The sequence below is a fragment of the Echinococcus granulosus genome (genome assembly GCF_000524195.1).
Source record: "Echinococcus granulosus chromosome Unknown EG_S00030, whole genome shotgun sequence".
NCBI classification, from domain to species: Eukaryota; Metazoa; Platyhelminthes; class Cestoda; order Cyclophyllidea; family Taeniidae; genus Echinococcus; species Echinococcus granulosus.
Genome location: NW_020170410.1, coordinates 213,710 through 241,709, shown reverse-complemented (window position 1 = coordinate 241,709; position 28,000 = coordinate 213,710). Strand labels below are relative to the sequence as shown.

Here is a 28,000-nt window from a genome sequence, read left to right as displayed (position 1 = left end):
TAGAAGATGGAAATAAAAAGCAGGGGTAGTGAAATCACTTTGGATGGTTGAGCAGAGGGTTCAGAAGCGTCAAGAAGTGATGCGAGAAAGGAGGGAGGGAATAATAGTTTATTTGGAAGGTGAAACTTCACTGCTATTAGTCTCATTAAAAGTTGAGGTGGGATGATAAGATGAAGCCGCCGCCATCTGCACCGCCTCTTCGCCACCCGCGTGAAAGACATGACCCTCATCCACCAGATGCGCAATGGTGTTCACGTAATTGTTGAACTCGTCTGCGTACTCCGCGTAGGCGTGGTGACCGCCGTCCTCGATCACCTGCATTGTCGGTGAGGCGGAAAAAAGGCGGCGAAGTATGACTCTTTGGTAGTAGATAGCTAATGATTATAGCAGGCATATTTCTATATCTAACTGCGAGGACTTTTAGCTCCCCCGTGACTAGACTACCAGGCTAGCTCTATGACATCCAACATAGGTAGGGTAGTTCTCCAACTATGCTGCAGATTGATAATAAACCCAGTATACCCCATTCAGGCTGCATTGGTGGGAGTAAGCGAAGCTTATTCGAAAGCTACAATCCTGATTTCGTCAGCTGAGTCTGTGGTGTGGCACAGAAAGATAGATACCGAAACCGCGTTGGATTTAGCCACTCATCCTGATCTGAAGTTTTGGGCAGTGGTCATCAATGGGACGAGATGGCTACAAATACTAGCCTGTAAATATTAAATTTTGAGGGTTTGTAAAAGGAATGGTTCCAGTGAAGTCATCTAAGTCTAAGAGATGCATCGGTGCTTTTTTAAAATCGAGTATCTGCTCGTCTTAGTAGAAAACCGTTGCAAAAGCCTGTTCCACAGTTGGTTTTAATGCGCCTTGCTACCTTATGGTGGTAGAAGCGGAACAGTGACTACTGGGAGTCTCGAGGAGGACAATCAAACGAGAAGGCCTACCAGTCAAATGCGAGGTCTCCATCCTCCCGTGTTCTGTTCATTTCGCTTACGTAAATATTCTGCCAGTTGGTCCGATAATAATTATCGATGTCCTGAACACTCGTGTCATTAATGCAAACAACTTATAGTAAATAGTTCGAGTCATTTAAAAAGTGTTTATCGGTGGATGCATAGTGTGTTGGCCAACAGTCTGCAAACCCCCATTCTAGGTGAATGAGCCAGACACGCGAAAGTTTTCACCCTAATCCAGTAATGCTTGGTGGCGAGATGAAAGCGGGTACGGTGGAAGCAGCAGGTAGATCCTGAACTGCATTAAAAGTTGCTTTTGCTCCAACAATATTTGAAAGTTTGTTGATGGAGAATTTTACACTACTACTGGATGGCAATACTTCTTACTTGGACTATTTCATAGTTAGTAAAATATTTAATTAGAATGCAAACTCATTAACAATGACACATTCTGTAAGGCCTGACTTCTTAGTTTCTATGCATACAGAGGCTCTATTTATGGTTCAAACATGAATCACTAGCAGAAATCTGGCAGAGTAAAAATACGCCTTGACGAAGCAATCAACGCTCGTAAGCTGATCCCCTCCCAAACTTCGTGGTAGGTTGCAGAGTTGTTTACAACAAGGCGCCGGGTCCAAATAATACCCATGAAGTTTCCATCAATGTGAAAGGGGTTTGTTTAAGCCACATGCATGTAACATGTGGCGCTGAAATCAGTTTGACAGGAAAGTGGCGCACAATAATGACGCGTGGGGTCATATGACGGAAAAACAACACCTTCACACCAAGTGCGTAGAATGATGAAAGTAGTATCGAAATTGGGAGAGTGGCAAAGGGCGATTGCATAGTAAGCAAATTACGTATCTCTCATTCACAAAGTCCAGCGAAAACCATTCAATCACTTCAACACTTACATTAGCCTCCTTAAATGGCGACATTATATTACATGTAAAATTAAGTAATACCAGTACTTCTTGATCAAAACAGTAAGTAAAAGATTCTGCAACCCCCCAAGACATTTCTCTCAAAACAGAAGAAAGGAAAATTGTTACTAAGTCAGATCCTCCCTTGAGAGATGTTATTACAACAGTTCTACATGAAAGTCTGCCGCCAGAGGACCCGTTTGATCGACGGATGGAGAAGAGAGCATGGTGCCTTCACGAAAGCCTACAGATCTCACATTCCTCTAGACATTGCATTCCTGATATTTGAAGATCACAGTGAGATCTCACAGGATTGTGCTTATTAACGGCTTGGGAAAGTAAAATTAACCAACACTTTTTCCCAAATAGTTAATGACGCCCAATTAACAGGAAGACTGCCTAAAGAAACCACTCCAATAATTTTTTTGGGACCACAGTATTACCGAAGCACACTAAGAAGCTTTCCAAGACTACTACTTGTCACACTTCTGCGTGATTCGAGAGGTTTCATACGGTTCAAATTATGAAGGAGTCCGCGGTTCATTACTACATTTGTGTGGAAAATGATACTTCTTAATCCAAGTGATGCCTAAGATGTATGCATGAATAGCACTTCGAGAGAAATTGTGTGTTTTTTTTTTTATAATTGACAGTCAAATACATTTAACTAGGTTAGAAGAATACAAGGGAAGAAAGAGGTTTTAGCACACACTGGGATGTCGACAGAGGAAGGAGAACCTAATGATGGTGTGAAGGAAAATACGATATTTCGGGCCGACTGACGCAACATATCTCGTACTGTCAAAATAGCAGTGGTACAACACCAATGGAAGAGTTAAAAGACTTCTACGCATCTTAGCATGGAAGCAGTAATCAGGAAAAGCGGAATGGGAGGATACTTTTGTGGCCGTTTAATTAGAAACCAACGATGCCCAAAATGAAGATCAGAAGTCAAATAAAGAGGACGAAGAGACCCACCATAACATCGACGTAGGAATCGGGACGTAGATCACGAGTACGAAGGCCCGAAGAGAAATCGACCCAGGAGCGTCCACCGTAGATGAAGGTAATGGGTACATCCGCCTTCAGATCCCGTATTCGAGGCAGCATCGGTAGCACTGCCCAGCCCAGCATTGACATATTTTTAAAGGCATCCTCTCCACTACAAAGGGAGGGAGAAAAGCCACTACTTGAATTTGCCTTTCGCTTCAGCTTGTCCATTTTTCGACCTATTCAAGCATTTCGGTAGCTTTCAAGAATGCTTTAACAAACCATTCAGTCTATTTTCAAATGAACGCTTTGTTGAACAGTACACTCGGCAAATTGTGCAATCACTTGATGAGAGTGTTCGTAGATTTACTATGCACTTTTACGACCGCTAGCAAGGAAGTCCAGAGGTCAAGCAAACTTTTCTGAATGGCTAGGCTTCTTGTAAAAAGCAATTTTTGTCGAAAGATATGGTTGATAGCTGGTATTCTCATAAAATGGAGGCATGGCTAAACTTACAGGTACAGTTAACGTGGGAGGAGTTTAAGTACCACCTCCGAGTAATTAGCATGTGGGATTCAAATCATCTTTATTACCCTTGAACTTTTTCAATGAATACCAGGGCTGGGAAAGTAATTAAATCATTTTAAATTATTCATTTATACCCATCATTCAATCGTTACTTTCAGCCTTCTACCCTATACGACAATAAAACAGGGCGCTCGTGCATTTCGTTTTTGTGAAGTGTTACCGAAAAAGGAAGGATTCAAAGCAATTTTCTTTACATGAACGATTACTTAACTCGTGCTGAGTTATTTCAAATGATCCAATTTTATCCAAAACAATGCTAGTTTGACATTCTACTGAAATTTATTTACGTCTACTTGAACAGAAACTGTTTTAGTGTTCTAGTCTCATCAGTGATATTTTACTTGGCTCATTTGCGATCATAATAACCTTTGTTAGAACAAAACCCCTCGGTCCATAAGGGTTTTCTTCCACGAAGGAGAGTACATCCATGGGTAAAAAAGACGTTTAAGATGTTCACAAAAATTGTATATTTGTCAAAATCAATTTGTTTGATGTAAACATAAAATTTTCAGTAGAATTGTCTGCAGGTAGACTAACGGATTCATAACGGTTCCTACTGGTGTGGCAAATTTCAAACTTCCAATTATGACCTAACCGCAAAGGACAAAGATTCTTGGAACTGATTAGGGATAACAGAAGAATGACAGACGAAGAGAACTCAGGACCATTAAATATATGCTGGATCTGTCTACACCCTAGTTCAGATCAGTCTTGAAATCGGTAAAAGTGCATATCGCGTGACTGTTTAAATAACTGAGGCATAGACGAAAGTGCCTAGGCGCTCGTCCCGTAATCGTACTAATGTTATTAAGGTGTTGGCACGGGAGAAACAAAACTGTGCCTCAAAGGTAAATCTGTGTGAATATCTATAACGATTTCTCATAGAACTGTCTTTATCAATCTTCTGCGTCTTCATCAAGTCAAAGCAACACTTAAAGAAGACTGTTCAAGATAGTGATGGCATGCTTTCATAAAATGAGGTAGCTGTTTCGTGTATAGTAACTTAAATGGAAAATAATTTCAGAATTCATCCAAAAATTGCAGTCTGCCAAGACAATAAGAAATGCAACGCACATACGTACGTAGGATTACGAACATTGATGTGGTATATGTAGTTGTAGACAACAGATGAATCGTAGGGAGAGAGAGAGTCAAAGCTGGAGGCTTTGGAGAAACCCATTTTGGATGCCACGGATCGCTTTTTGCCAGCAGACCAAGAGCTTACATGAGCAAAATCATGAGAGTCATCGTTGACCTCACAAGGTTCCTAGAAAATCGCAAAAAAATTCAACTCTTTAATTTACAAGAGAAAACGCGACAGAGAGGCACACTCCGAAGAGCAGAGGAAGGAAAACAACACTTTTGCTACAAGAATAGCGTCGTCTAGTTTCCCTGTAAAATAAAACAAAATTTATTTTTTTTTGATTTTTTAGGACTAACTCACATTCGTTGAAGCAGATGTCTGGAAATAAACCTGTCCAAAGTCTTGTCGGACTTTGCGCATGGCGTTGAGACCGAATGGTCCAATCATTCGCATGGTGGTTAGAGCTCGAAAAGAGGCTAGTCTTTTGACGACCCATCCACGAACCCCACTTGGGAAGGAAGTGGTATTTTCTTCTTGTCCAATGAATCCCCATGGATCGATAAGAACCAGATGAACAATTCTAAGACAAATAGGTGGTTTGAAAACAGAACAGGTGCAGGTTTTGAAAAAATCTAAATAATCGGGATCCTACCTCTCAGGATGGCTGAGAGCGTAAGACGCAGCAATAAAGCCACCCATACTGTGACCAAGAAGAATAAACTTGTCCAATTTTATATTCTTCCTCCACTCCTCAATGTCTTCGACAAATTTGTTTTCCACTTCCTCAGCGGTATTAGGAAAGGGCGGTCGGGAACTCCGACCGAAACCGAGCAGGTCGAACGCGTAGACACGACGGAAGGCAGAAAGAGTATCAAAGTTTTTACACCACAGCCCAACACCAGAGGCAAACCCATGAATAAGAACCAAAGGCACTCGCTGTTCATATTCACTATGAATGGGCTTTGATTTGGGAAAGTTTCTAGCAATGACGGTTCGTAAATACAGAGAAGAGTCATAAACCGGAAGGAAAAATTTTTCAAAATCACACTCACATCCTGAAAAGTATTAAAACGAGTGAATCTTTACTAACTTTGTAGGATTTTATCTTCAGCCTGTATTAGTTTAGTATTTGATGTTGGGATCCATTTGCACCAATGCCACCGAGAATCTTTAGATTTGTCATGAAGGTCACTATCTTTATAAAATCAACTACTCAATCCAAACTCACTTGTCTGTCACAGAAGTGGGGATTGTCATAGTGAACCACAAGTACAAAAGTGCATCGGGAAAACTCAAATGTGAGCTTGTGAACACCGAAACAGCAGTGAAATAACCTTGAACATGGACTATTTACATGAACGATTCGCATAAACAAATAGTATTTAAAACAATTAAATGACAATATTTAGCAACTTTTTTTGCAATAAATTAAGATTAACGTTTTTTTTGACTGATGCTTCATCTTATGAGGGGACTGGACTGTTATGACTAATCAAACTGAGTTTTCTGCAACCCAGTATTTGTTTTAGTACAAGTTTTATCTTTCAAACCTTCTGATATTAATACCACAACATGACATTTCACATGTATTTTGTCTAGTATAGGTGTATATGGAGAACGTTCTTATAAGGAGAATCCATACACATGGAATTTCCGGATGAGCAACACAGGTGCTTAACCCGGAAGTGCGGAGGCGTCCGATCTTTCGGCACTCCATTGTTAAAGTAACGTTATTATCACTTCAATCAGCAATTGCTTTTCCACGATTTACCTCATTGAATTCCTCCTCAGTGAAGACAAGATTCAGATTTGTGGGATTGGCATTGCTTCTCTGTACTATCCTAACTTGCAAAAAGAACAGAGACTGATGGTGAATATGGTTTTAATTATGCAAAAAGCGTCCTGTTCTCTTAAAAGTTAGTGAGATTTATGCAAGAAATGTTAAATTTATTACTGGTAAAACATAGACTGGTAGTACTTCAAGCAATAGTTCCCTTACAAAACATTTTCCGGACTGGAATTTTTTTTACTTTAGTACACAAGCGTTTTTGAAAGCATCGTTTTTTGGGGCTTGCATTTGAGAAAAATGCATTTAATGATAACTGACCATCAAGTAATTAAAATAAAGAGGTGTAATTGGACGCATAAATCATACCATCAGTAGCTATAAAGCTTTTAAATGTGTGCAATGCAAAATTTACTACTAAAAGGTTTTGACGCATGGCTTAAAAAACAAATCATTAATTGTCCTTTGAAAACGTGAGTGTAGTTTGCCGAGGTTTCCTGAAGGCGAAAGAGGACACAACACTCGGGCAGAATATATACTCTGCACAGAGAAGGTGTCTGGGCTACTGGTATGTCCCAAAGGCCAGCCCACCCAGCGAGGTATAAGAAGGCTAATTCAAAAGTCCAAAAGTGCCGGCTCACCAATACCGAGGGATAAATCACCATCATATTACATGAGATTATGAAGTACCGATTTTTTTTTTACCCATCAATTAAAAAAGGCTGTAGGTTCCTTGATCGCCGCACCAACTTGTCCACAATTTAGGACTTGTAAATGGGGAAGATCGGTAGTGTTTATCTTTTGATGTAATTATTTAACACATTTTTTTCTTAAAAAACATAATATTTCGTGTTGGTCTTCGAGGTGTATCGCTTCTAATGCAAGCGTGGCAACTAATCCTGTAGGCCCTCGGCTCCTCTCATAATACGATGTGATCCCATGCTCGAAAGACCCCGTTACCTAGTAGCTTCTCTAAATTTTGTGATTACGTTGACACCTTTACCTCAAAAGACATCCGCTGCGTCCTTAGAGCGCAATTAAAGTGAACTTCTATAACTCTGCTAGTCAATACACCAAGTAGCGACCTTTAAATTCCATGGCATTTAACCACTAAAGGGATAACCATTCGAAATAACTATACCTTCATTTTTAAAAAAACAATGCTTCTGCTTTTAGTTCTCTTCTTGCAAATGCAACTCAGTTATTCGTTAGTTTTCCTATAAAATTGGTAAATCCAACGTTTTTAAATCGAGTTAATTCTGATATGGGTAATTACTCCTTTTTTTACCTTTTGCAAATCATTCAGTCAAATCAGGCAACATTCGTGAATTTGTTTTCCCCATCGTTAATGTTTCGGCAAAACGAATGCCGGTATTTATAATGGTGCCAACTTTACAAATGTAATGGATTTAAGAATTGCCTGGAAACAAAAAGTGCTTTTAAAGCCTGAAATTGGTCAGTGAATGACTAAATTCAATCCACTTTTATGGAAGGCATAATTTAAATCCGCCTCCTGAATTTAAGGCGCTATTTAATTTACAATGACCTTGTTGGCAGGTCGGTTTTTCAAATCTTCTCTCCTTAAGTCATATAAACACGACACTTAAGCAGCTAAGCGGAATCCAAGGAAGTGTCTTTTTTAGCATGTAACTAATTGTTTTAACCGTTGAGCTTCCAGAATCTCCTTAAATTACACATCAAAGTGATTCATTCGTGCAGCGGCGCTTAGTTATCAACCGACCCCGTATTAACAGTCAAATGTCCCACAAACCATTCGGAGCTACGACTTGTTACTCCCAGAGTGCCCGCAGATATTTATGAGCAAATAAATTTAAAACTGGGCGAGGATTAAATCTGCAGCATATGTCCCATCTTCAAATACGCTGTTTCTTTAAATCATCATTTATCACTTGCACCTGCCAGTGATTTGTTTTGAATAGAGTGCACATGAAATTGCTCTTGTTTGTTAATAAAAATACAGTGGTGAAGCCTCATAAACTCAAATGCAGAAAATTGTGTAAACATAAAAAAGCCTTTAATATCCGAGACCCGCCGGAGAGCTGCAACCCTCGGGGTCTGTTTATGTTCGGTAAACATGGAGACACGATCGGTTCCAGGCTTGTTTATGTGCAGGCGATCGCATTCCCTTCCTATATAATGTTTAACTTCATGATCACCTGGAAGAATTGTCAAAAGTGATGTGGCATTTAAGCTACGCTACAATGCTTATGCATGTGCTTGCGGTCTTAATTCCAGTCGCTCCATGTGTTGTAACTTCTGGTAAGTTCTATTGTAATTAATTGAATTCACCCACTCACAATTTATAAAGCAAAATATCTTTAGTGGGTTTTATAAATTTTTGCTTGAATGAAAGCTGCTTTGTGGATATCTTACTGATTTTGATGCTTTAGCATCGGCAGGAAAACCTTTTGAAAACTTTCAGTGCCCTGCTGTTTGCAATGGTGAGTTGTTTAATTTGTTCAAATGGCTTACCTGTTCAGTCATTAAGTAATTCTGTTTTTAAGCATGCACTTACTTTTATCCTTTCAACAATAATACCATCAAGACGCTTCTTTAGTTTAATTTTCACTAATTGAAATTCATAGTGGCTTAAGACCATCCATCGACATCCCTTTTAAGGAATACGTCTTTTGCTTAGGATTTTCACTTGCAACAGTGATTAGCAAAGTCGATTTCTTGAAGCTTATTAACAATGACCTAGGAATTAGGAAATAACAAACCTCAAACGGCAGAATCCCCCGTTATCTTAGAAAAAGGATTTAAATAGGAGTTATTTCGTTATTTTAATGCCTCACTAGGTTATACACGTTTGTGGAGAACGAGCCATGACAAAAGCATTCCCTTGGTTTTGGGTTCCCTTCCTTTGTGATCTCTTTGCCATCTGAGTGTGTACCTGTTTATGAAATTAGGTACTACTTCAAACGAGCAAAAAAACAGTGTAAATCGAAGTTTTGGAAGCGTTTGGCCGTAGCTATCCGTAAAGCGAAAAATATCGTATGTCTTGTCAAAGAAAAACAATCCCCGTTCATTCATAGCTTTCAGAGGAAGACTTATTTGAACAGCAAACGTTTTTAGTCCTTCTTCTGGTCCTCTCATCTCCTCAATGTGATTGAGTTCCATCACCAGTGGCTTTTTTAAAAATATCGCAAAGACGAATAATTCTATGCAATAATTTCATTCTTTTTGATAACAATAGGTATGCCAAGAGTCTCCATTAGACGGCGGAGTGTAGATGAGTGTGGAGCACCTAGACGTTAAAGCTGAAAAGCAAATAAGATCAACGCTATTCTGAGTGCATGCCGTATAACTGGCCCATTTCTGATAACTCTTGGCCATGACATACACCATTAATTATCTATTCACATCGTCTTCACCCTAACTTGATAACTCCATCGTCTGAGCACCCAATGTCGTACCCGTATACACACCCAAATACAGGGCAGCAGCCAGACCCAATATGCCCATTTGTCACTTCTGAACACATATCAATGTACACAGGCGCACAAAAATCATGGCTTTTGTTTATCGTATTTTAGGTAACAATCCACTTGTGGACTTGGGCGTGCTCCGGTGTCATCGATACAAGTTCAAGATTAAGCATCGTGTCAGCAGTGCTGCTCACGAAGCCTCACAAAGGGGTTTCACCATTCGCGGCAAGGCTGTCATTTCAGGCGGTACTGATTGTACCTATGAGCTCAAGGTTTGTTCCCTTTTGCTTGTCTGTTTAAACGTATCCTATTGCCGCCTTTTGAATGCATGTTAATTGCTTGAATTGTCAGGCGTCCATGTCAGTTTGCAGAGAAGGGAATTTTTAAGTGAGGTCGTTTATCTATTCTCAACAATTTACTAGTGGTATTTCTCCAATATAGGTCAGGACGAATCTGGCCTTAATTTCATTGGTTGCTTGGTATTTTCCGCACAAATCAAAAATCTGATTGGTGGAACTTGTTATAACGTCTTAAAGAAGAATGAAGGTCTTTCTTATTCTTGAATTGAAGTTTTAGACACATAATTTATTTAGGCTCTTCTGCATAGGCCTGTTAATGTAATTTTTTAGGCACATGGATTCTGCCTTAGAAAAAATGGTTTTTGAAGGTGAACAATGCATATGCATTAAACTTGTTCTTATTCACCATTTTAGCCGAAAATTTGCTAAGTAAACAGTGGAAATTACAGAATAAACCAATAAATTTCCTTTTCTGCCCTTATATTATGTTAAGAGAGATGATTGATGACCATCTTGACCTGGTATCATATTTATTTTGTTGTATCACTTCCAGTGGAAAAATTCTCATAAAAAACTGAACAAACTACATGCTATTTGATAAGTGAGGAGAATTTGGGCAACTTTACAATCCTTTTATTGCCCATGTTTAAAAAATTCCCTGTTTTCATAACCGGTTCAGTTGGAAGATGTCGAAGCTTTTGAGGTGACATCTGACGGCTCCCAAATTGCCAAGCCAACTACGGCTGCCATTCTGCAGGCCAAAATAGCCTACTTCGGTTTCGAGGAGGGGACAGTAACTGGATTCTGTCCTGCAGAGACAGATGATCCCTTCGCATGGAATGTGAAGGCAGCCATTCTCTCACACCTGCAGGCAGACTTAAAGTCGTTGAAACTGCCCTCAGAATCAGTTGAAGTACGTCAAATTTACTCAGCCTAATGGCATAATCTCTTGGATTTGAGGTAATCTTTAATTAGGTGTCAAGAATGATCAGATTACAGGCCTTTAGGTGCATATTTGTTTAGTAGGGCTCTAAAACACTCTTTAAAGTAGCTGAAAATAATGGCGAAACAGGAGGAGTTTGCTTAGTCTATCGAAATCAAAGCCTTCACAACACTCCGATTGCCGATTATGTCTACATCTTATGCATCCTTGCATCGACTGAAGGATCGACCTGCGTAGTGCCATGTAAACATAAGACCTGCGCTGAGAGTGTCCCCGGTGCCGCATGATTGACGCTTCACTACGGGTGTTTTAGCTGTAATCTGATTTTCAACTTGGTAAACATATTGTTTTAAGGGCTCAAGTACCTCGTTTTGTGCTAGCTCGCTAGTGAACGAAAATTCTAAGATCTGAATGCTTATTTCCACCGGGCACTCATAAATGGAAGAACAAAGTACCGATGCCTATGATATTTGCGTCTCCTTTTCTTTCAAATGAAGGAAGACATTTCAGGAAGATGTCTGACTCGATATGAGGTTGTGAGTAGTGACGAAGAGGGGATTACTTTTGAAAAACACAAGCCCACTGCTGGATGCGCTGACAAGTACGACCTCATCACCCGCCTTGACGGTGTTTCTGATGAAACTCCCTCCGTAGGTCGCTGTCTTGGCCAAATTTACGGATGTTATGTACAATTTTAGATAAGATCTACCTTTCTTTTTAGGAGTTATCGAAATACAAAATGCTGAATGGAGAACAGGAATGCCGAGTGTCCTTAAAATACAACAAACCGATCTCTGAGATCTCTTGCAGGGAGTGGTTTGTCGTAAATGGTCCGGTCGACTACCAGTGGAAGAAACTGAATGACATTGAGGTGATAACCAGGTTGAAACTTATTTCTTCAAAGTCGTCTGGATCTCTTACTATCGGTATGTTTGCTGACTGCTTTCCTCACAAAACTCACTGCACACACAAGCAAACATTATTTCTTTATAGTTTTCTGATTCACTCAATGGTTTTACTGTGGTGTTTTGTGATGATCCACTCCTGATACTTTCGTACCATTCATGGTCTCTTTGCCCCTCTAGATAGATCCCAATCCTATGTACTCACTAGCTTACGCCACCGAGAAAGCTATGTTGGGTCCAAACCACATCAAATTGTGGCATCTGAAGGGGTGATGCAAATGTTGAAGGATGTCGCTGCAGAGAAGAGGACTGCAAACGCTCGAGATTTCCTCATGCTTGTCGAATACATGCGTCGGTGCACAAGCACGAAGTTTAATGCTTTAAAGGAGTTTTCCTACAGTGAAACAGCTCTGTAAGTATCAGTGATGTCGATGTTGCATCGAGTCGAATTACCACTGAGTTCCTTGAACCGAGTAAATTCAGGGAAACACTTTACACCACTTGACAAGTGCTTTCTCTTTGGAGTTCTTTTAAATAATGTCTATTTAGTAAATTTTTAATACACTGGTAACTAAGCTCATTTTCCAACAGTCATGGTATATTTGGCTTCAAGGGGAAATTTTCGGCATATTTTAGAGGTCTGCTTTTTGATGCCGCAGTTCATGCGCAAACTGAAGAATCAGTCGAATTTCTCGAATGGTGTCTTGGTGCGACTCACTTCACCTTCCCAGTCGGTCATATGAGCTTCCTTCCCAGCCCTTCTCTAAACTTTATCAAGAAAGTTGAGGTAATCTACTTTTTTCCCCCAGTAACACACGGCCTGTAAAAGGCAAGATTGTGAAAATTAACAAATTGTAAATTATGTGAAATGCGATTGTGCCTCAAGCCATTTCTGAAGATGTATTCCTGCGCATCGGTGTAGACGAGCTGAAAAGCCGGAGATGCGAACCAAAAGCCACATCACCATGATGAGGTTAAAACCGCACGGACTCGGGAGCCTTGATGATTAAATATACATCTATCTAAATGTCACTTTACTGCAAAATTATCTATAAGTAATTAGACGGTCCGAAGTGATATGGCCTTCGAATGTGAAGCAACACCTCTCAAGGAGCGTGTAAAATCTGTTACTGGTAGTTACTTAAATATCTCATAGGGACCTCATAAATGGATGATATAACACGAGGATCTGATCAAATGGTAAATAAGCCACATCATGAATGCACTTAGTCTTCAGAAGGCACTACTTTACCGACTTTAATGACAATTTATACATGCAGCAAGGCGGTAACCTGGAGTAGGTTTTTGGGTCCGAATTATGGTTTCCAAGGTTTGGTAAGTTAAACTGAGTAATTTATGACACTTAAAGAGCGCATTAATGTTTAGAATCCTAGATAAATGGTTAGTCTTACAAGACAGGTGATCTAATTAAATGTCCCAACATTTTCTGCATAACCTTGAATTTGCGTATAAGTCAAATTTGCTTCAACAAGACTCTATTCCGTAAATACTATAATCTTTTTCAAAGAACAGTTACCTTTAAGATGCGGATGAATTAGAGAAGGAACATTAGGAAGTTGGAACAGAAACATGATGCCTGATTACCTATCACCCAGCCATCACTGAATTTTAATAGACTACGATAGCTACTGAAAAACAACATTCGAATGAATACTAGTAACTTATTTTAGTTTGCAAAGAATCGACCCGCTTTTTTCAGCAAACCCTCTCAAAGTCAAGCCACAAAATCCTTACAATGGTGGCCTCAAATCTCCTGCGAACCTACTGTAAAACACATTCTCAATGCGAGGAGGAAGAGGGTGTGAAAGAGGTCATGAGAAGCCTTGAGTCGAGGGCGCTCAATTATTGCAAATTTGGTCAAGCCGAAGATTTCAGTAAGGTAAAACATACTTTTGGCATTTTGAACGATGCCCAAGAAGTTTGCAGTCTCGTAATGCCATAGAAAATTACAGTTTACAGCTCAGTCAGAATACGTGTCCTTAAGTTAACGCTTCGGGTCATCTCTAGAGTCAGAAGAAGTCAAAATGTGCGTTGTAGGCGTACAGAAGGGCTGGCTTACCACTAACATGACCCGGTGGCAATGTTCCCTCCTCTTCCCCGGGTAGTAAAAAGTTAAGGCCTTGAGGGTCCGCATAACCAAAACGAAGAGTTAAGCGAACAATTAAAGCATTACACATTGTGAAATAGAATGTCCTGAGCAGTGTCAGCTCTATTTTGGCTCAAAGAGGAATTAACTTTGGCAACTTCTAATCTGGAAATTATGATAATCCAGCACTTCAACATTTAGTCATTTTAGCAACTAGATTAAAGCTAAATTTTCGCAATGGCGCTTTTTGAAATGCCGAAAAGGGTAGTGGCTACTTATATTGCAGAACCCGCGGTTAAGTCAGTAACCCCGAAGCATAAGTTTTACTTTGGGTTTATCATACAACGTTTCTACGGTTTATGAGTTCCCAAAGTGCCTCCTTCAACAACTATCTTGGTAGATCAATGAAACAATGCTTATATTTAAAAGAACACCATGACTATTAGCCAGTCCGATTAACCAATACACTTGAAGTCTAGCCGTGTTTCGTTTTTTTGAGGAAAATTGCCTAACCTCTTAGGTTGGTGGTAACTACCAATTTTAAGGTTCTGGATTCCCTGAGGGCAATCTCGAATCTTGGAAGGGTTAGCGATAAGTCGTCCGTGTATCCCGCACTAGCTGGATGTTTGAATTCGCCTACCGAGCACGACCTGATTATTCGTGTAACTGCTGCTGAGGCCTTTCGTGGATTCCCTGAAGATTCGGACGTCGATGTAAGAGCACCTGCTCTGCCTTTATGTCTCTTCCACCGAGAGGAAACTTAAATTTTACCGGAAATCCTGTAGGATATCCTGTTGAGGGTCTTTACGAATTCTGATGAAGATGTAGAAGTGAGAATTCAGGCCTACCGCTCATGGGCTCGACACCTTACTCAAGAAAAGCTCGCTCAGCTGCATTTTCTCGAACAAGAACCTGATAAACAGGTCAGTTTAAAAAGTTTTCTGAGGATAGAGCACTAAACCACCACTCATTCTTACAGTTTACCATACACTTAAGGTCACATCCTACATTTTGAGCCATCTGAGTGGAATACGCAACTCTAATAACCGCGCCAAGCAGGAGGAATCTCTTCTGCTAGCAAATGTTGACACTCAACTAATGAGGATGGTTGAGAATCACACGCCAAATATCTTTAAACAATCCTTCTATAAGGAAAAGCATGTGGCAGGGAGTCAGGTTAGTTCAATATAGAGTAAGACCGTCAATACGCAATTAGTATACAAAAAAAAGACTGTGTTGGTTTTTTTCCATTTGAGTTTGGTGGAGGTGTGGACGCGACAGTTGTCTACGGTCCACAAGGCATCTTACCCCGTTACGTGGATCTCAATTTCACTCTCGACGTCCTGGGCTACTCAGTCAACGTTCTTGAGCTTGCCTATCACTCTGTTTACTCAGAGAGCTTAACAAACTATCTCTACGGCTCTGGAGATAAACATTCCTTCAGTAGGGAGAGGAGTGGAATAGATGCTTTGCCTAAGGCTGCTGAGACGGTAGGCAAAAATTTCTTGCTTTAGTAAACAGGAATATATATTTATATCAGACTCTAAATTTCAGTATGGTCGATGGAGCCCGGTTGACAATAGATCGAGGTTGTCAGTGCGACTGTTCGGTCGCGATCTCAGCTACAATGATGACATTGAAAACCCCGATCAGTTGGCGCGGCTCTTTGAAACACGACCCGATTTCATGGGAATCAACGAGACTGTAGCATTCTCAACAGTCGGTGGAATTGTCGTGCAAATCAACCATCTACTGGCCATACATCAGGACATTACGTATTACCATGGACTGAATGCCAAATACGGGATCAATGTTTTGTAAGTCGCAGCCACTTCCCAATATAACAACTGATTTCATTTAAACGGGGGAATATCACATATTAATAGCACACTTGGGGTATGAAAAAAACAATGAAACCTTACTTCTTGAATGTAGGTGCGCAACAAAGGCATTCAGACTTCTAAGTCTAAAGCCAACATACACTGAAGCTAAAAACACGGATAAAATAGGAATGCATTTAAGGGCGAGACATCACTCGTGGCCACGCTACTCATGAATTTGTAAGTAGGTTGAGTGGGCAGACGCAAAAAAACACTTTGTGCTTGTAAGTATCAAAATTTCCCAACCTTCATTCAGCTTAGACGCCGTGCGTCTGGTCGAAGTGGGACTTAACGCAAATGAGGGGCTTCTGGGTTATTCCACTGAAGATGGGGTCCAAGTGAATGTGCCGATTATCGTCACCATTGACCTCCTGGATCGGATCAGGGAATTGACGGGATTTGAGGTTGGACTCTTTGGTGTGGACTCTAAAATGACTGCATTCAAAATAAGGTGAAATTTTCTAGCTATCAACTTCATATCGTACGAGAAGCTTGTGCTTAAACACATACTCTGTCATTTCTTTAGCCGATCTGTGAAGGCTATTTCTCCAGCTGGTGAGACCTCGGCAATTTTATCAGGAGGGGAGTCTCAATTACTGCGCAGCTCACCATCCCTTCTTAAGACACTAATTGGTCTTGACGCAAGCCTGAGTTCACTTCGAGATCCCTCCACTGGTCTGATCACGGGCTATGCTGTGGAGGTGGAACGCTTCGATGGTCTATTCGTTAGCTTTATCAAGGAGAAGCCGAGCTTTTCCGGTCTCTTTCAGTCAGTGAAGTTTGAGGTCAAGCGCTACAGTGTCAAAAGGTCGGGCTTCTTGGGATCGAGGGAGCTCATCAAGTTTAACTACTTGACTCGTGAAATGAAGAGCGAGTGGTTCACCTTGGCCACCCTTAAAATGCCCTGGAATAGCACATACAGTTGCTTAGGTGAGTTTGTTCCAAGGTTAAAACCTGGTTGATAAATACAATGCTAAAAATATCTTCCCTTTTGCTATATAGTTAACTACAATTCAGAGGGTGAATTTGCTGGAGAGCTGAATATTGCCGGCTGGGAAGCAAATATCACTGGGAATGTGAAACAAGTCGGGTCCTCCGATCATGAAGTCACAGCCCAGTTTATTCGTCCCGACTTCAGTTTGTCGGTGAATTATCAGGTCACAGTTGGAAAGATCTACATCCTGGCTGCCGAATCAACTAGCAACATTTTACCGTTTATATTCAAGTGTAAGGTTCATTTTTTTTGCACTCCTCTTAAACTGGCTCATGAATTTGCGTGATGAACGTACCTCGAGCAATGCTTGGTACAGCAATTGATCTCAGCGTCAGCTTATTTTTAAGTCAAGAGCAAAGAAATCTGCCAAGTAAAAGTTCAAAAACAACACTTTTGTACTATTTCGAGTTAAAGTGAATGTTTTAACACTCGCAAAAATCCTGGGTTGGAATAAATGCCATCCAGCAATTTTCAGGGGCAACAAATATGGTGTCCCCTAATACTTTCTAGGTGATATTGGGTATTTTATGATTTAATAAAACCATCTTGGTGGTTTTATGAAGTATTAATTGATTGGCAAGTATATACAAAAAACTTTGTTATAATCTTTTAACAACACCCACTTTTTCAAATCAGATAATAAAATTGCACGTTATCATATTTGCTTGGGCGAATCCCTATTCATTTGCATTTGAAGCGACCGAAAGAAAGGGCATTTTCATGGAAAATGCCTCTCCTTGTTAATGCTTAACGTTGGAAAATCAAGCAGAATGAGACGCCCAATTAATTAAAACACGATTCTGCCAAACATTTTAGCGAGTACTGAGTTCGCTACACCTACCCAAGTGAAACACACAAGTGAACTACAGTTGCCGACATATAAGAAGGCGATTCTACTCGAGATGCAAATGAACTGGGCACCGAGGAATTATATTGCTTTGTTTAGTCTCCAAGTTGATAAGGAAAATACCAAGAAAAAGTGGACGGGTAAAGCCGTCGCGATCAATAATCTTGGTGTTCCTCACCTACTGTCTTATACGCCTATCTACAACTATTCCTTGTACGTGATTTTGCGCTACCTTACTACTGAAATGACTTTTACTTTCATTTATGACTTTGAGATAGTATGTGAGTACCAGAGGAGAGTAAAAATTAAATTTACGTTGCGATGTTCCTACGGCGACAGATTTATGTTTCAGCTTCGTTCACGATATTACCCGTTAATAGTAGAGCTTTGAACCTTACATCACTTGAATTACATTTGTCGAGTTACCGTGCAAATTACAATCCAAATCTGGCCAGATTCTAATGTTCCATGCTTTCTAACTGGTAAGAGCCACTGTAGACTATTTTTACACTGAGATTTAAAGTAGAGAAACATAATAATGGCTTTTGTGCTTTCACCTAATCAGGTGAAAATCACATCGTTTTTGGGTCATGGATTATCCTCATCCATGACTAACAATGTGACAGTCTAAAATAAAGATAGTAATGAATCTAACCTCCTCTCTGATTATCTTTTCATACTGATGTCCACAAGTTCTTTTTCATTATTCTGAAAATTGTACGCAGTTAGTTATTCCCTTTTACTTCTTGTTGTTTTGTGTTTTAATTCATTAAAAGCAGTTTGCCTCCGACTGGTCAAACAACAAATGTGAAGTCCAAATGCTTTTGAGATATCAAAGTATTTTATTTTGACTGTGTAAACAAAACTCCAGGACAACACCAAACTTAATAATATGTTTTTAATGAATTATTCTGTCACTGAATGCCAATTTAAACGTTATTTTAGAAGTTTAGTGTGCAACTATTTGTTATTAACATGTTTCAGGGAAGATCCTTAAAATAGGGCTTATTAATAAAATTTGTGATTTACTTTCTTTCAGATTCTTGTCTGTGAAAAGTGGTCAAGCGTAAGTTAATTTGGCATCCCTAAACTTGATATTTCCCCTTCAACTACGTTCTTCTAGACTCCCTCTGTATATTTCCAAAAGTTTTGGCTCTTGCTTAGCGTCAAAAAGTGACTTTTCATGCTTCTTATAATCTGAATATTTTTTCGCCTTAAGTCAAAACACCTGGGCTTTGGGTTCCTCGGCTATGCGGATATCCGAGGACAGCTCTTCGTGGATTATCGACACGCAGCACTGGATCCACGTCTATGAAGCTGGGCTTAGAGTGGGCTACAAGAGACGGCCATCCCATGTTAATGGATTCACCTATACACTCGACGGTGTAATGAAGAGAAATAAAAAGGTAGAGTTTAATGGTCAGAGGCAAATGGGATCATATCTCTGCAACAGTGGTTATGTGATCCGCAATAATAATGATTTAAAACGAATCAAAATATTAAAACAATATAATGAATCGTTAGCATTAGGCGTACTAATGGGTGCTTGATTACCACGCCCACAGAACTATGAAACGGCGTTTAAATTTTCATAAATGATTACAGCTTCTCCTGAAAATCAGTGGCCATTTGAGCACGGATGCCTTTGTTGTGACTGATGGACACTTCAATGCAAGTCTTCGTCACCCTCTTGTGTGTCAGGGCAAATCTGGCAAGATAAGTATGTACTTGGACAATGATGGATTTGAAAAGAGACTCGAGGGTGAAGTGCTCTGTGGTGACAAATGGGTTTACAAATTCAAGGAGAGCATTGATGTTGACAAGTACCACCAGTCTCTTCACCTACTCAGTGCTAACGGCTTTGAGTTTCGCATAGAGTCGCCTTATACTCTGCAATTTGTTGATGGGAAAATCCGAGTATCTGTGAACTCAAGTGTTTACATTGGAACTGAACATCGCTATGATGTGTACAGAAGTTTTGATATCTCCCAAAGTGAACTAGATGATTGGTCTTATGTAAAGAGAATTTCTGACGGTGCAACAGTAGCCACAACCGCACTGGTCCTATCAAATGCCCCCAAGTTCCGCTTGCAAGTGGATCTGCCAACCATAAGAGGATTTTCGCTTGATTCTGGCTTCGAAGTGGAAAGAGGTGGCAAGACTGCAATTGACGCCAGAGGCTTATTGATAGTGGATTCTTTGAAACGTGGCTTTGAATTCTACATTTCAAGTGGATTAGGCCGATTCTTTTCGATCACCTTTAAGGGCTCTGTTCATGGTCTGGTAGCCAATAAATCAACCACCGTAAAACTGAATATTCAAAGCGATTTAAAAGATCTTGAACAGGTAGATCTATTCGTTCGGACTCACCTGGATGACGAATTCAAGTTCAAGGTAATAAAAAGCTGTGAGAAGGATAGTAAGTCTGGTGAACTCTCACTTCTGTGTTCACTTCACCCGGGAACACCGTTGCAAAACTTCACAGGATTCCTCTATAAGACACAGGTTTCCTGGACTTTCACTGATGAGATATTCAGAGTAGAGCAACAAGGTGAATGGAACGAAAATCGAGCAACGCCGCCAGGAATGCCTTTCCGCTACGGCATCAGCCGCACAATGAACCCGCACACTAGAGGTGGTGAAATTCAGATTTACGCTGAGGATACCAACATGGGGAAAGCTTTTGGCTACGAGATGCTTGAGGGTTTGTACATGTACGAGATGGAGGATGCCAAAGGAGGTTCCCTTGAGCTGGAAGGTAATGTGCTACTTAATTGGAGGAAGTATCTTGGACGTGGCGTGGTAGGTTCGCAGGCAACTCTGAAGGCGCAGATAGACAAATCTAAGAAAGGTGGAACCGTGGAGATATCATGGGTACTGCCAGATGACAATCAAACCGTCATTGCAGCCAAGGTGAATTACGAAGTTTGTGCAAATGGATTCTTCACCAATGCGAATGCCTCCGTGGGAGAGACGCTGGTTCATCAAGGGAAATTTGAAGTTCAACGCAAGGCCGATATTTGGGAAGTAGAATTAGATGCCAGACTTCACGATTTTGCCTTGGAACTCGAATACAAAGGTGAGTTCAGTTCGACACCCTCCATCGACATGGAAATTGAAGTCGTTAAGAAAAAAAAGAAATTACTAAAAGCGGAGGTCGTCGCCACAAAGAATAAGCATCCACATCTCCTTGTTTATTTCGCACCGGCTCATACCTTCAAAGGTTTGAAATGTATGCGGTTGAAGGTATCAAGTCAGACTATGCCACAGGAGATGGCAATCGCGAAATTCGATGTGAAAGGCTTTTTCAAAACTGAACCGATTTTGGGCGATTGTGAGTTTAGTGTGAAGACGGGTGAAGATTTGCGATTAATTGAGACTAGACTTTCCATCAAGGAGGCCAGTGGATCACTGCACAAAGAGCGGAGCGTATTCCGACTTTCTAAAGACGGTTCTGTACTAACCATTAATGTAGATATTGACTCCCCTTACTTACCAAACGGTCCTATCAAAGTCTTCACTATACACAACTGTTCTTTCGGCAGCGAGATGAACTACGATTATGACTTTAAATGCAGTAAACCAAACAACTACACTCTAGTGTTGAAGAACACGAAGGCATCTAAGGGTATTACCGACTATCTTGTCGCTGGTTTTGATCGCATTTCAACTGGGACTACCTTGATGGAAGTGCATGTTGATAGCAAACATGCTCTTCTCCTCAATTTCTCCCATCATGGTGAATCTACTGGTGAAGTCAAGCTGACCCTTCTAATGAACGATAAAGTAGTGGGGAAAATAGAAGGGGATGGAAGTCTTGTCCGCAATAATGACGGCTTTACTCTTGATTTGAATGGAAAAATAACCACTGGTAGTGATTCTATCGCCTCTATGATGTTCAAGATTTCAAACACGCCCAGTCTGCGAGCTATCGATATGGTGCTCAAATCATTGACTGAATCGCTCGGTGAGCACGAGTTCATTCTAAAAACTGATGCAGGCTACCTTCTGAGTCTCCTGCCACACACAAATAAGGAGGAAGGCTACTCTCAGCTAAAGACCTATCTACTTCGACTTGATGATCACGCAGTGGGTTTTGAACTCGTCAATCCATTTTCCTCTATGGTGACCTTCAGTCTGCCGAGTCTGCCTATTCCTGTTGTTTTCCGGCTGGCTTACGATCTGGGGAGGGAGAAGGCTTGGAGAACAGTGCTACAGGTCCACGAGCCGATTCAAATTGAGGTGAGAACTCTGCTTGGCTCTAAGGAGGAAGTCTACCTGGCTCTCTCTAACAAAGTCAACATTATTGATACAGTGGATGATTTAAGGCTCACCAGTCTTGTTCAAGGTGAGAAGCTGAGCTTTGTCAAGAGTGGATGCGCTGATGAAAAGGAAGATTGCATATCAATTTTGCTAGGCGGTGATGCTAGCAAGCTAGCTCAACTAAACCTATTCTTTAGTATGATCTTACCAAAATTCGGACGCATAGAGTCCATCATTGTGGAGACGGAATTCACAGAAAGGATTCCACGGGCACTGTTTTTAACGTCAAAAGATCGAGACATCGGATTCGGTGCTTGGGTGGATCGCGAACAGGATGCAGTCGTCACAGAAATAGCATGGAATCGTCGACAAGGAAATCTTTTATTGGCAACATTTGGCAAACAGTTCTTTGCTCTCGAAGATCTTGAAAGACGCATCGATTTTGGGAAGGAGGGAAAAGTCTACTACATACGAACCAAGAATCTTCGAAGTGGAGCCGTCATAAAGTATCTTGAAGGCACTTTCGGAAATGATAATAAATTGGAGATTAATTCGTATCTGTTAAAGGTAGGTGCCAGTCCGTACCGTTTGCTTAAAAATAATACCGGCAGATGGGTTGCATCTGTTCTTGGTCCTTTCAGGAACCTGTAACCCTTGCCTTCGTGAAGGATTCAAAGCGGAAAGCCTTTAGATTGCACCGAGGACGAGGAGATGCGTTGTCGACACCAGTGGTAGAGTTGTTGATTTTTAAAACACCACTGGACCAATTTCGGACGCAAATTATCATTACACTCAATCGAAATGGACGATCATTTGTGGTTGACGCAATTCGTTATGAAAGTGTCATTCGAAAAACTATAAGTAAGCTCTGTAAATATACTCCCAAAGCTTCTTAATAGATTCCACCATAAGCGTTGATGGCAAGAATGGACAAATGTACTTCGAACGCATCCCTGGTAAAAGAGTCTATTTGAACGTACGTGTTTTAATATACAATTTTGGATATCAATGAGTGGGAAGATTACCATCTTTTTCTCATCTTACTTAGTTCAACAACAACGTGATCTTTGGGATGTCACGTGCATCGCAACCAAACGCAGCTGTGGGCAGCATTGCACTGCAGTACAGAGAAGGAACAGTGCGAATGGAGGCGGAGTTCCGCGCCTCAGCGAATCCCATGAAGCTTTTTGTCAGTGTGCAAACCGCTCAAGCAGGTACATCCTAAACTGATTGCAGACCATAGACAAAACCATTCTCGGAAATAATAATGACTTCTAGTTCAAGTAATTTATTAGAAGATGTTCTTTGAAAATAGTTGTGCATCTTTGCAGTGGTGGTGATCCATGATTAGTCAGGATGAAACACTAGGACTATCGAGATTAGAAATGGAATCTAGAAAAATTGAAAACATCACACATGCTAAAACAATTTTTGCCCTTGTAGAGGCTGTGTTGCAGGGCAATGGGTCAAGCTTGCTGAATATTGCAGGAAACCTGCAGCACATTTACAACGAGGGAGAAATTGTGCTTGACACCGAGCTGTCTACAAAATTGGACGAACAAAGCGGAGCATACGAATTGGATGGTTACTGGAGGGCTGGAGCTCTAGTTGAGCTTCTGGTGGGTCTGCGAGTTATTTTCTTAGGCATTGCGTGATAGCCTCTTTCTGGCTGGGGCTTTCTTACTTTTTTTCTAACCTACTTAACATGACTGTTGTTTGTTTTCAGTTTGGTGGAGTGAAAAGCTTGACAGCCTCCAAAATTCCAGTTTTCATGGCAGAGTTGGAGGAAAATCTGATAAGTCTGGTGGTGGAAGAGGCCAGCGAACTGAAGGATCTCCTCAATCAGACGGCATTGGAGGAGACATGGCTATCGACAGTGCAGTATTTCAAGGACCTGATAGTGTCTCTTGACGGTCCATTGGTAATCGGCCTCGGAAACGTTTCTAACGCTACTCTCGCGGAACGGATTGAAACAATACACAATCAGATCATCAGCGTCCTTGATCAAATGAGCAGACTTATTGATGCAAGTATTTTATAGTTATTCAAAATATCAGTTAGAATGCTGTGACGATTAATGGATGTAGTAGCAAAAGAATGGATGAATGAATCAATGCACAAAAATCATAGAAAACAGGCAGACGAATTAATGATACAGTCAGATGGTGAGATGAGTTAATGACAAAGATGTATAGACGGGTGGTCAAACATGCCAAGTCAACTGTGCCTTTTTCCAGCTAGAATATCCCATGTGCATGTAGCTAGACTACGTTCTATTATGAAATAACTTTTACACACTCATTTACTTTACAGAATTTTGATCCTCGCAAGCTCTACAACCCTGAGAGGGTCACAAAAGTCCTTCAGTCCATTGACACTTGGGCTCGGAAATGCGCTAAAGGTGTCAAGAGGGTTGTCAGATTGTGCTTTTGGATTCATCAAAAAACAATGCGTAAGCCATTATTTTAAGCATTTCTCTCTAAGAAACTCCACCCAGTCTGTGTAAAATTTCTTTTTTTTTATTACAGAAAGTTTCGTAGCTGGAATCAGCAAAAAGTTAAACGTCCTGAAATCCGTCATTAAGGATGCCTGTAACACGCTCAACAATGCCTGTGATAAGCTTTCTCAGAATATAACCGAAGTCAAACATTTGCGTGATGGTGTGTCGACATTCGTTTCGGAGGTGAAGGAAAGTGGTTCAAACGTACTTGTGAGTGAAACAAGAAGTAATTCCGATCTTCTTGTAAATTAACACCCTATAACTTCCATTTTGAGTCATTTAACTACATTTGACCTATCAACGCATCTTTAAGTTGATGAGGATACTTTCACGCCCATTACGGCTGCAACAAAAGCTGAGGTGAGGCTGATTCAAATGATTCACTTCCACTGTCCGTTGTCTATAATAGTCTAGGCGTTTAAAACTCTGAGCTCATGAGCCTTCTACTTTAATTTTGATCACCCTGTAATCTCTTTTTGAAGTTTTAAAGGTGATTTCTTTCGTTCAGTATCAATTGCACTTCGTCATTAACCAGTGAGGCAGAGTAAGTTAAGGTAACCGCAAAATCAAAAACCAAGGAGGCCTTTTTGAGTTTCAACAGAGTCAAGGAATCGCGATATTACCCACTTTTATGCCTTTTATCCCAGCCTTAGGCCTCCTTAAGGGTCATGGTGGAAGCAGTTGTAGAGCTTGCGGGAGATAAAAGACGTCGGACACAACTCACCCGGGCGGAGCCAAAGTTAGCCAATAAGATATGAATATATACAAACCATTTTTTTCCGGCTAATGTAGCTGAATGAAAAGCAACAAGCCCAAATGGAGGCTCAATGTTCAGCTAGGAGAAGCATCACAAGGCCACAAAAACATGTTTCGTAGGTTGTAAAAGACGCTGGTGCACGGAGATTAAGGAGGTGAACAATAGGTGTGTATCTTGTAGAGGAATTATTAATTAATTAATTATTGCAGAAATGTGGACAGAGAATGATGCGGCCCTTGCTTGAGTCCTTCATCACAAGTTTCTACACCCCCTTCTCGCTATATGACAGTGTGGATGTGAACACCTTCACGACAAATCTGAGCAAAATTACAGTGAATTCCACAGCTTTCCTTCCGCTATGGCTTCGAACTACCGCTGGCATCGCGTCCGCAAGGTTTGCGGGCGTCCCTCTCACAGAGGTATGGCGCACACACACACGACATTCTCAATGGCAAACACACCTTCTATTCATAGTTATGAGAGAAAAATAGAGCGTGTCTCAAAATCCAGACTTGACAACAGCCATGTAATTCTCTAGTATCATTCAAAACTTATTTAATTTTTGAGAACTCCGTTTTAGAATGACCTAGAAAGGAGGCTATCCGAACTCGCCGTAGTTGCAAGCCAACTCAGGGCAGCAATGAGGACGGTGGCTTTGATTAGCAAACAACTCCAGCATCCTTCAAAATGTGAGCATTATATCAACTTTGTCCAGATCATAATCTAAAAGACTCTTAATTGCAACTGCTTTCTCCTCCTTTGTTAGACAAATCCTGGCTCTTCCTTGATACAGCGGGCAAATCTCGCATAATTACCTTTGACAAACGCTTGATAAGCTTTGAAGCGAATGTAGATGAAGTTCTGGTCCTGGTCTACGATGTACTAAGGGATGAAATCGCTGTTACTGTTGAATTTGGTGCAGACGGAGCGCAATTTACGTACTACAAAAACCATGCAAGCATCACTGTAACTGAACAAGGATCGGTAAGATGATATTTTAGAGACTGATGTTGACTGGAAATCTTAAAATCCGAATGATTGCAATTTTTGACTTGAATTTTATAGTCAGCGGTGTTTTTAATCATCTATTTAATGAATAAATAGATAAAGAAGGAAGGCCGTGAGAGCGACTCAAACACTTTTGAATTAGTTGGAGGGACTAACTTGACAGTGGAAAGAACTGCTATCTCCTGGCAACTCCATGATGAAGTTCAGGATATTACTCTTACCTTCTACCGTCAGGAGCGAATCCTCCTTCTTGAAGTAGGTCATCGATGGCACGGCTTCCTGGAGGGGGCACTGGGACTATCGCATCGCAAAGGGCACCCCGATATCATGATTTCGGACTGGCTGAAGTCAAAAGGACGTCATAAAAAGTGGTTGAAAAATCTGCGTGATTATTGTCAGGTAGCAGAATTTATCATTAAACACGGTGTAAAGTCGCTGTGTTACAACTGAGTCCCAAAAGAAATCGTTTGTCTAAGAATAGGATTAATGCGTGATTTCGATGTAAGGGAGGAGTTTGATTTATCCAAATAGATTGGATTATAATCATACGTAACAGATTTTCAAGCTTGCCCACATTTCAAAAAACCAAGGAGAAAAAGAAATTGAAATGAGTAAGCCAATTAAAAAATTAATAGGATGAGAGCCTAGAAGTAGCTTCAATACAAGTCCAGGTGGAAACTACCGGCATAGGTGGCAGTGGTAGTGCCCCATTCCACCGTTTTAAAGGTTAAATCACAAATTTTGAAAAGCAAAAGGAGGTTGTTTTAACTGGTCTACCTGAATCACCGTCTAGACTTTACCAACCGCTTTTGTAGAACACTGCTGTAAAGAGGTATATTGTGGAGAGCCTCTTCAGTGGACTGGCGTCCAACGAGGAGGAGTGCCCACGTGCACCCTTTATGCAGCTGGCTTTCATCTCAAATCCGTTCTGCAAAAAAGGCGACTGTGCATTCTCTAGGGACTCGATCTACGACGCTCATACTGCTCTAGCAAGTTGTATTGGCAGGGGATATGTCAGAAATCCATGCTACGGTAAGTGGATATTCATGGCTATTAGGGTCGATCACGTAGAATTAAGATCCCCTGAGCCTCTGAACAGCCATTCAAGTAAAGTTATTGGAACCAAATTGCAATTGTTAATGCTATAAACAAGAGCTTGTCGTATTTCGAGACGTTATTGTAATGGTTCTACAATAAGACCCATACTTCCCATTTTAAACAATCATATCATAGTGTCGGTGGAACCTGATGTGAGTCCAGGGCTGTCTGCTTTGCGAACTCAAACACCTCATCAAAGCTGTAGAAGATTCTCATAAAGCCTGCGTAACATTTGGAAAAGGTGTGGCAGCAGGTCGTACCGCCAAAGGATAGTTGACATCAGGTTAGATGCATCCTATTGAAGGCGACCCCTCTCTTCTTGATCATGAAGAATTAGGCATCGAGATTAGGGTGTCAATGACTTTTAGTGATAGTGAGGCGATTCAATTACACCTACACCACCTAAGAAAGTCAATGTTAATTGCTGAAGAAATTGGTTTCACATGCTATGCATTAACCAGTGGGGGCCAGTAGGCTTCAAAGACAATCCACTTGGTCTTTACTTCCTTCAATTGCGTTATAAAACGTGCCATTTGTAAGTTGTTTGTTTGTGTGGCCGCTAAGCAAAAACAAAAACACTACAAACCCCAAACGATTCACTGATCATCCCACAACCTCTAAGGCAC

At 40.8% G+C, this 28,000-nt stretch overlaps 2 protein-coding genes across 2 annotated transcripts; one reads left to right on the top strand and one right to left on the bottom strand. All coding sequences in view use genetic code 11, as the record gives it.

Annotated features, from left to right (window-relative positions):
• Nucleotides 1-108: 108 nt before the first annotated feature.
• On the bottom strand, nt 109-5,795 carry EGR_04646 (Abhydrolase domain-containing protein 4; the record flags this gene model as incomplete). Its single annotated transcript, XM_024493895.1, has 6 exons — nt 109-315; nt 2,855-3,038; nt 4,537-4,721; nt 4,899-5,118; nt 5,191-5,517; nt 5,767-5,795. The coding sequence occupies 6 exons, from the start codon at nt 5,793-5,795 to the stop codon at nt 109-111; spliced, it is 1,152 nt and encodes a 383-aa protein (XP_024351648.1).
• A 2,751-nt stretch (nt 5,796-8,546) lies between these two features.
• On the top strand, nt 8,547-26,726 carry EGR_04645 (Apolipophorin; the record flags this gene model as incomplete). Its single annotated transcript, XM_024493894.1, has 33 exons — nt 8,547-8,604; nt 9,882-10,045; nt 10,752-10,985; nt 11,513-11,665; nt 11,737-11,941; nt 12,101-12,332; nt 12,557-12,707; nt 13,641-13,820; nt 14,573-14,740; nt 14,813-14,950; nt 15,024-15,203; nt 15,284-15,517; nt 15,582-15,844; nt 16,164-16,358; nt 16,434-16,837; nt 16,910-17,134; nt 17,718-17,961; nt 18,788-18,814; nt 18,968-19,154; nt 19,354-20,167; nt 20,234-20,506; nt 20,555-22,578; nt 22,653-22,872; nt 22,911-22,987; nt 23,060-23,225; nt 23,455-23,630; nt 23,738-24,007; nt 24,325-24,463; nt 24,540-24,721; nt 25,478-25,687; nt 25,849-25,957; nt 26,035-26,252; nt 26,373-26,726. The coding sequence occupies 33 exons, from the start codon at nt 8,547-8,549 to the stop codon at nt 26,724-26,726; spliced, it is 8,874 nt and encodes a 2,957-aa protein (XP_024351647.1).
• Between the last annotated feature and the right edge of the window lie 1,274 nt (nt 26,727-28,000).